Source organism: Ictidomys tridecemlineatus, chromosome 11 (assembly GCF_052094955.1).
Source record: "Ictidomys tridecemlineatus isolate mIctTri1 chromosome 11, mIctTri1.hap1, whole genome shotgun sequence".
Taxonomy (NCBI): domain Eukaryota; kingdom Metazoa; phylum Chordata; class Mammalia; order Rodentia; family Sciuridae; genus Ictidomys; species Ictidomys tridecemlineatus.
The window spans coordinates 41,317,522-41,326,805 of record NC_135487.1 but is presented as its reverse complement, the minus strand read 5'-3'; the positions used below and the strand labels follow the sequence as shown (position 1 = coordinate 41,326,805).

At 46.5% G+C, this 9,284-nt stretch overlaps 1 protein-coding gene across 6 annotated transcripts; it reads left to right on the top strand.

The window, feature by feature from the left end:
• Positions 1–631: 631 nt before the first annotated feature.
• Positions 632–7,456, top strand: Pars2 (prolyl-tRNA synthetase 2, mitochondrial). Of its 6 annotated transcripts, none has more exons than XM_021726825.3 (3): positions 802–855; positions 1,446–1,511; positions 5,110–7,456. In XM_021726825.3, the coding sequence occupies exon 3, from the start codon at positions 5,137–5,139 to the stop codon at positions 6,562–6,564; it is 1,428 nt and encodes a 475-aa protein (XP_021582500.1). In that variant the 5' UTR covers positions 802–855; positions 1,446–1,511; positions 5,110–5,136; the 3' UTR covers positions 6,565–7,456. The 6 variants fall into 6 exon arrangements, with proteins under 6 accessions (XP_040144668.1, XP_005326084.1, XP_021582500.1 ...); XM_040288731.2 differs by lacking the exon at positions 802–855 and adding an exon at positions 1,947–2,056; XM_040288734.2 differs by lacking the exons at positions 802–855; positions 1,446–1,511 and adding an exon at positions 632–737.
• Positions 7,457–9,284: the final 1,828 nt, after the last annotated feature.

Sequence of the window (9,284 nt, the reverse complement as noted above, 5' to 3'; positions counted from 1 at the left end):
ATGTGGCTCAAGTGGTAGCGCGTTCGCCTGGCATGCGTGGGGCCCAGGTTCGATCCTAGCACCACATACAAACAAAGATGTTGTGTCGCCAATAACTAAAAAATAAATAATAATAATAATAATAATTGTATTAAAATGCTATTTATCATTAGTACTGCAGTCCTTGTAGTCCCCCTTCCCGCACTGCTTAAATTTCACCAGACTAGTTTGTTAACTGTTTGCTTCTCTAGAATATAAGCCACACTGAACGTAGGTAATTTTGTCTGTTTTTGTTCACTTCACTCTTCCCTGTGTCTGCAACAGTGGATCAAACAAGGTCGATCCTCCAAAAAATTTTGTAAATGAAAGTTTGAATTCGTGTCTTAAGGACCATCTTGGGCACTAATAAAAGTGCCTCTCTCCAACCGTTTCACAATTTTAAAATTTTAAATTGAAATCCTGAATAATTATCGGTTGGATGGCCTGCAGGTTGTCATAGTTACACTGCAGCCAGCGGCACTCCCGTTGGAGAATGAGGAGGGGTAGTGGGAGAGAACACTAAGGCAAAATCTTCTGGAGTTGGCTTTGACCATAGAGTTAAGCCTCCTTGATTCCTAGAGGGCACTTCCGGAATGGTGATCTACTGATCCAGGCCAATCTATGATCTCGGGGAGAGCCGATCTCTCTCATCGACTAAACTTCCTGAAAACTGCACACGCGCGACCACAGAATGGCCCAGGGAGCACCGCCCCATTCCCGTGAGTGTGGCCTTGCGATTGGCGAGAAGGTCTGGAGGCAGGGCTTAGCGCGAGCTGGCGCAGGCGCGCTGGCTCGACGGGGTGGACGAGCGGGTGGCACTGGCCGGGACTGCTGGTGGTGAGCGTGGATGACAGCGGGAGTAGAGCAGCGGGCGAGGGTTCTGGGCGTGGGGACCCTGGACCTGGTGTTCGTTTTCTTACGTTCGTCCCGTCCTTGAACTGGGGCGGGGTACAATCACATGAACTCTTGGATGGATCCGGCTGGTCACCTTGTCTCAGATTTCTAGGTGGAAAAGTGAAGGCAGCACTTCCGCCCTTGACTGCGTCGGGTGGTCATGAGAATCGGCGTTCCTAGAAGTGCAGGCCCTGGAAGGGCCTCGGGAATCACCTGGCGGTCGAGCCAAGCTTCCCGTTCTAGGAATGGGAAAGCAGGTCTCGACAGTGGAGTGACTGATTCAGGGTCACTCCTAAGTGAAGGCCTAGCCAGTTCTTAGACCCCACTGTGGGGTTCCATTGCAGTTTTATTGGATTGGGAGCGGGAGTGTTCCTTGTCTTCCAAGGTTGACCATGTGCATTTGCTTCTGCTTGACGAGGGATTTCTCAGGCATCCTGGTACTACTACTACTAGCAGTAAACATTATGGCACTTAACTGTGCACCCAGCACTATTGTAAACACTTAGAGTACAACTTTCCTGATTGAATTGCAGGGCAGTTGGGAGTCTTGAGAATCTTTTAAAAGACCTGATGAGGAAGCACCAGCAGCTCCACACAGAGTAGGTACTCTGTAAAAGTTTGCTGAATGTGAATGACTCAGAGGCTCTTTGCTAGATTTGAAGTTTTGGTCCCATTCATTACTATTTGGTTACCATATGTGTTACTCTATTACTAGATTGTCTGTGGCCAATATTTTGAAAAATAAGATAAAATACTAATTATTCTGTTTGTGTAAGCAGAGAACAGGCACACATTTGGTGGGGGAGGGCTTAAAGCTCTTATTTAAATTACACAAATAATTATATCATTGCATCCCTGTTCTCTTCATTTTTTATATTTGATCAAGAAATGTTATTAATAATTGCCCAAATATTAGGCATTGTGCTAGACCCTAAGTCTAAGAGTGTCTAAATTTCATGAACTCATAGTTTAATGGAGGATTAGGACATGAAACATTCACTCCCAATACTAAGACACTTAGAAATATTTTTTAGAAGTGGCTGCAGTACAATACACTGCAAAGAAGCATGTGCCAAAGGAATTCGGAGAAGGAAATGGCTCTCTGTCCTGAAGGAAGCTTCTGGAAATAAGTAAACGTTGCATGGTGTGTTGAAGTTGCTGGGAGTTGGAGGTTGGCCTGTTCCAGGAATGATTAGTAATTTGGGGCATGTTAAGGAATTGGTAGAATAAAAAGCTGGAAAAGATGTGTTGAGATCAAAATATGAAAAGCTTTGATGCCATTCTGAGAAAACATGATGGGGAGTTGTTAATATAATATAATATAATATAATATAATATAATATAATATAATATAATATAATATAAGCAGTGGAGTGTTCCGACCAGCTACCTTTTTGTCAGTAATGTGGAGACTGAACTGACAGGTAAAAAGACACTTTCAGCACTGTGTGCAGGCACTGTGCTGGATGCTGCAGATACTACCTGGAATAAAATAGACAAGGTTATTGTCTTCATGAAGTTTACAGTCCCAGTCAGCACATGTGCACAGCTTGGTCCCTATAGTGTTTCTCCATGTGTGGTCCCTGAAACAGCACATCAGCACCACCTGGATGCTTGTTAGGAATGTGAGTTCTGAGCCTATGCCTACTGATTCAGATATTCTGAGGTTGAGACCTGGCAATCAGTGGGTTTTCTGGTTTTGTTTTGTTTGGTATGGGGATTGAACCCAGGGACACCTAATCCACAGCTCTTTTTTATATTTCATTTAGAGACAGTCTTGATGAGTTTCTTAGGGCCACACTTAGTTGCTGAGTCTGGCTTTGTAGTCATGACCCTCCTGCCTCAGCCTCCTGAGCCAGTGGGATTACAGGCGCTGATATTCAATGTTAGGTGATTCTGATGCTCCATTGAATTTCAGGATCACTAGACTATTGTAATGCAGAAAAAAGTGGGTGGACCTGAGATAAATTACGGAGACTTTCTTGTTTTAGGAGGAGTCAAAGGTGAAGGAGTTTCTTACTTGGGCCACTGAGCTAAGTTTGGACCTCATGTAAGTTGATGAAGTCACGGGTGAATCCATATGTGCCTTCTTCTAGGCCATACTTCTGTGAAGCCACACTAGGGCTCTATGGTAGTGCCTCACAACCTTTTAGTATTTGTACAGTGCACAGGAGAAATTGATGAGGCTACTTGTTGAAAGGGACCGACAAGTGGTGGACCTGAATCTTGAGATTCTAATACTCCAAAGATGGGAGGCATCAGTAACATATTGGCATACTGCCCAGAGCTTTGCTGCAGGGACTGTGCTGAAAAGTTGAGGTACTCAGCTGAATTTGGCACTGTAAATCAAGAGCCTCAAAGGAGTTTATGCTCTTTGACTCATTAATTCCTTTCCTGAAATGTTTCCCAAATATATACCAAAAAAGAAGAAAGTGATCTGTTCATTGTAGATTATATGTAACAGAGAAAACCAACAACTCTGGTGACTGGAGAATCGTTTTTGATGTAGTCCATCAGTATAAGGTGGTCCTGCTCTTAGAAATATGTGAATATCTTATAACAGGGAAACATACTTATTCACTGGACAGCATATAGTAAGTCTTGCCATGTGCCAAGGATACAGTGGTGAGCAGGACAGATGGGTCCTTGCCCACACAGAGTCGAGTGTCTGGAGGAATCAGCAGCCAAATGAGCAGCCCACACACACGGATTCATGTTTGGTGGGAACCAGTGGGTATGCAGGAGAAGCCAGTTTTTTGGTGTCTGGAGAAAGGGACAAAAGAGGCTTCCCAGAGAACAAGGCAGTGATCCTTAGGCCTGGAGCATGAGTAGGTGTTGGGATGCACAGGGCAGGGGCTGTGTTCCCCAGAGGAATCGGTGTGTTTAAGGGGCACATGGGGAGGGCTGGGGATGTGGCTCAAGTGGTAGTGTGCTTGCCTAGCATTTGTGAGGCACTGGATTCTTTTCTCGGCATCACATAAAAATAAAATGAAGATATTGTGTTCACCTAAAACTAAAACAAGTATTTTTTTAAAAAAGAGGCACATGGGGAAACTGGAAAAGGGAGCGGGCACTGGTGTGACATGTCCAGGAGTGGCATGCTGTATACACCCTGAAGGTCAGAGGCTTGGACCTTATTCTTGGGTCACCAGAAAGCCATTTTGAGCAACAAAACTGGGACTGCATTGTATTGGAAGCCTCCCTGAAGGCTGCAGTGGGGGAACAGATTGAAGGAGGGCAGGAATGCAAGTCGGGAGATGAAATGACAGTGGCCTAGACTGAGGTACAGGCTGAGAAGATAGAGATGGGGACAAGAATGACAGGTTCCAGAGGGCTGGTGAATGTGGCCACAGCAAGGGGCAGAGTGGATATACCCAGGTTTCTGATTTTGTTTTGTTTGGTAAGGACAGCTTGCAGTGCCATTCAGTATGATAGGCAGGTATGGGGAAAATGTTGAGTTTATTCTGTGGTGCAGAGTTGAAGTAAGCTGTGCAGTGTGCTCTCCAGGCAGGGGTCAATATGGAGGTTTGAAACTTGAGATGAGCTACACATGGGGGAGTGGAGATTCGGACTGCTCAGGGCGCGTGCAAGAAGGAGGGCCAAGGCACCTGAAATTGATTTTTAAACAGGGTGAGAGATGGGAAGAGCAGGGCTTGCAAAAGAGACAAGGGATTGCCACAGTGTCCACAGCAATTGCCTGAGGTATTATAGTAAATTTTCTTCTAGTTTTTTTCCCTCTTAGTTTCCTACAATAATAGCAAATATCAGTAGGCTCATAGTATTGTGCCAGATACTATTCTAAGAACTTCTAAATTCCAACAGTAAACCTTCAAGATAGGTCCCATTATTATTATCTCCCAGATGAAGAAACTGAGCACTGGGGGCTAAGGCACATGGTCAGGGAAAAGACTGTCTGGAATCCACGCTGCCTGGTCTCAGGGCCGTGCAGTCACTGCTGGTGGCATCTCCACAGCATGTTGGCATGCTCTCATAGCCAGAAAAAAATACTGACTTTTTTTAAAAGAAATAAAAGGTAAGAGAAGTAGTGCTTTTATCTGCTAGGATATCAGAAATAGAAGGATTCACACCTACAGAGTCAGTGGCTGACTTGGAAGTTTGCTGGAGACCAGATTGAGTGGCTTCTTAGTGACTCGGAACCCAGTCACAGCTCATTCCCCACAACTCATTTGTCTCCAGGTACCTGCTTCCCTGTGCCAGGTTGTCATGGAAGGGCTACTGACAAGATGCAGAGCATTGTCCACCTGGGCCACCTGCAGCCACCAGCTCTCCAGATACATATCCCACAGGTGTCACCACTCTGCCTCAGGGAGAGGGCAGCGCTTGATATTGTCCCGCATGTTTCAGCCACAGAACCTCCGGGAAGACCAGGTGCTTTCTGTGGAGGGAAAATCTAGCGACCTGACTTGTAAGAGCCAGCGACTGATGCTGCAGGTGGGTCTGATCCTCCCAGCAAGCCCTGGCTGTTACCATCTCCTGCCCTACACCGTTCGTGCCATGGAGAAGCTTGTGCGAGTGATAGACCAGGAGATGCAGGGGATTGGGGGGCAGAAAATCAGCATGCCCAGCCTCAGCCCAGCAGAACTCTGGCAGGCCACCAACCGCTGGGACCTGATGGGCAAGGAGCTGCTAAGACTTAGAGACAGGCATGGTAAGGAATACTGCTTAGGTCCAACTCACGAGGAGGCCATTACTGCCCTTATTGCCTCCCAGAAGAAACTGTCCTACAAGCAGCTTCCATTTCTACTGTACCAAGTGACGAGGAAGTTTCGGGATGAGCCTAGGCCCCGCTTTGGTCTTCTCCGTAGCCGAGAGTTTTACATGAAAGATATGTACACCTTCGACTCTTCCCCAGAGGCTGCCCAGCAGACCTATGGCCTGGTGTGTAATGCCTACTGCAGCCTATTTGACAGGCTGGGGCTGCGATTTATCAAGGCCCAGGCAGATGTGGGTAGTATTGGGGGCACAATTTCTCATGAGTTCCAGCTACCAGTGGATATTGGAGAGGACCGGCTTGCAGTCTGTCCAAGCTGCAGCTTCTCAGCCAATGTGGAGACACTAGGCTTGTCACAGATGAATTGCCCTGCCTGCCAGGGCCCACTGACTGAAACGAAAGGCATTGAGGTAGGACATACATTCTACCTGGGTACCAAGTATTCTTCCATTTTCAATGCCCAGTTTACCAATGCTCATGGTAAACCATCCCTGGCTGAAATGGGGTGCTATGGCTTGGGTGTGACACGGATCTTGGCTGCTGCTATTGAAGTTCTCTCTACAGAAGATTGTATCCGCTGGCCCCGCCTTCTGGCCCCTTACCAAGTCTGCCTCATCCCCCCTAAGGCAGCCAGTAAGGAGGAGGCTGCTGCAGAGCTCATGGGGCACCTGTATGACCACATCACAGAGGCTCTGCCTCAGCTCCATGGGGAGGTCCTTCTGGACGACAGGACCCATCTTACCATTGGAAATAGACTGAAAGATGCCAACAAGCTCGGCTACCCCTTCGTGATAATTGCTGGCAAGAGGGCCCTGGAGGACCCTGCACATTTTGAGGTTTGGTGTCAAAACACTGGTGAGGTGCTCTTCCTCACCAAAGAAGGAGTCATGGAATTCTTGACCCAAGTGCAAGTTGTCTAAGTGCCCATCTCATAGCCTAGTATTAACTCTAACACTTCAGTTCTTGGCCCATGCTCCTCTCCTGGTGGTCTCCACAGGAACAGGACCACTCATGGAAAGTGAGAATGTGTTAGAGAAACCAGTGTTTACCCAGTCATTTGTTCAGATTATTTGTATTTGAAATTGTTAACTCAATTCCCTTCTTTGGGCTGGCCATCTGACCATGTGCCATTCCTTTTACATACCATTTTGGAAGCTGCTATTAGAAGGCTGAGAGGCAAGAAAGAGACCCAAGTTCTAGTCTTGGCCCTTGGGCAAGTCACTTCCTTCTCTGCTGAGTTTCCTGTGTAGGATGGGAATGGCAGAAGGCCAGGGGCCTCAGCTTCACTCAGTCCAGAGAGCAGGCCCACCAGCCCTCTCCTGAGAAGCTGAGAGTGTAAGTGAAAGAGTCTGTTGTCACCAACTCACTGGTGGCTTGACACGTCTGCTTCCCAACTTGGGCTGCAGTTTTCCCATCTGTTACATGAGAAATTGGAACTCTGTGAAGTCCTTAAAGCTGTCACTGAGTGGTTTCACAAGAGGCTCACAATAGGCGGATCTGGTTCTTCTGATCCTCCATGGTCTGAGTTTCCTACAAATTTGAATTGCCTGATAACCCAAGAACCACCTCCAGAGACTTAACCCTACTGAGATGGCCTAAGCACTGAGATCATGTTTTCTTTATTGACTTTTTGTTTGTTCTTGAGTACTGAGGCTTGAACCCAGGTGTGCTTTACCCCCATGCCACATCCCTATCACTATTATCTTGTTAAGTTGCTGAGGCTGGCCTCAAACTTGTGATCCTCTTGCCTCAGCCTCCTGAGTAGCTGAGATAAGATTTTCTTGATTGAATAAAATCTAACTATTAGACTGAGCCTTTCATGTTAATTTGAATGGTAATAACATTTTCTATTTTAACTGCTTAGAAGACCTTACTGTTCCTTTTCATTCTTTTTCTTCTGTTTTCACACTCAAAAAAAAGAAAAAAGCATGGTTGGGAATTATGTTTTAACCATCTGTGAGCAGCAGACTTCAAGCCCCATGGTGACCTTGTCTTGAGGGCAGAGTTGGATCCCAGAGCCACAATGGAATGACTATAAAGAGCTTTTCTCTGTCTAAAATCCATGGGAAACTGGGAATGGACTTGAGCCACACAGCAACACTGCCTGCTTTTCTTGCTCCTGCACACTAGATTAGGAACATAACCAGAGTTTCCATCCTCGACCCCTGGAGTCCCCCCTCCCACGTCCGGGTCTAATAAGAATCTGTCAAAGCCAATCTCAAAGCCTCCAGCTCCAAAAAACCTGCCTGACAGCTTCTAGAAATGGTTCTTCCCTCTGCCTCACACAGCACTGGTCACATTCTTTCTTGTGTGCACACACCTAGTCACTCTACAGTGTCCAGGTGGTCTCATCGCTGATGGTGAGCTGCAGGAGGCCAGCCTGAGCTGCTTCCTAGTGCACTGTAGCTCTTGTCTTAGTGAGTCCTCACCCTGGCCCTGTTAAACTGCTGCGCAAAGCTTACTACCACTGGGGTTACTGCAAGAGTAATGCCACCCCAAGCACAGGCAACATTGTGTTCCCAGTGAATGTATCTGCCCAGCCCTGATGGCTCCCAGGCCTCCCTTTGGAGTCCTGGATCCCTTTGGACCAAACTTAGAAAGGTCAGGTCACAAGGCAATGGTCTTAGCTTTACTGCATGTTGGAATCACCAGAATTCCCTGCAGAGGTTTTGGTTGGGCTGTGGCCTGGGCATAAAAAGTTTAAAGCTCTCAGATGATTCTCATGCACAGTCAGTGGATTGAGAGATCCTGCTGTAAGAGCCACCTCCTTGGGGGCCCTCTTGGTAGTTGGGCATTTCTCTGAGTAAGGTATTATCAGACTGATGTAAGCCATCTGCTTTTATTGGTCTAGTTTTTTGTTGAGAGCTTGCCATATGTCCCTGTGCTGTGAGGCATTTTTACATACTGTTTCCATGTCTGCAAAGTAGACATGAGTCTCATTTTACAAGTGCAGAAACCTGAGGCTCCATTAAAGCAAATGACTCAAACATGCCCTGCTATTAAGGATTAGAGCTAGAATCTGGGCAGTGGCCAAAAACTATGCCCTTCCAAATATTGCTTGGCTTCTGCTTAGATAAAAAGATTTTAATAAGTAAAATTGAATTTATGTCTATCTAGTCAGGTTAGCCTCAAATATTTGAGAAATTAGAATCCATGCAAATGAATGCTTCAAATAGTCCTTTTTAACTTTGTGCTTATTTATGGAAGGTTAGCCTATTGGCACTTCAAAAACCGAGACTCCAGGAATAAACAGCCAATTAATTTTCAACTTTTCATAAATGTGCAAGTCCTAGGATAATTTGAGGATAAGGTAGAGTCCTGGAACTTGAGAACAGGAGAACATCAAGCTGGCTGTTCCAGCTGTGGGTTCACAGAGAGGAAATAGCCTGAAGCAGGAATGCACTGCCACATGCCATCTGACTGGCAAATATGAGGGCAGGCACAATAGCCCCTTGGGTCAGGCCTTTTGGAAGAAAAGAGGCCTGGGTCAGCCTTTGAGTTACCAAAGCCTTAGGCTGCTGAAGCTGGTGCTTGTCCTCTTTATTTTACAGCAGAGAGACACATATGAGGAGGACAGTGATATGCCCAAGGTCAGCGTCCTGACCACTAGGCCAGTGTTTCTTCAGTTGGGCCAGGGGCG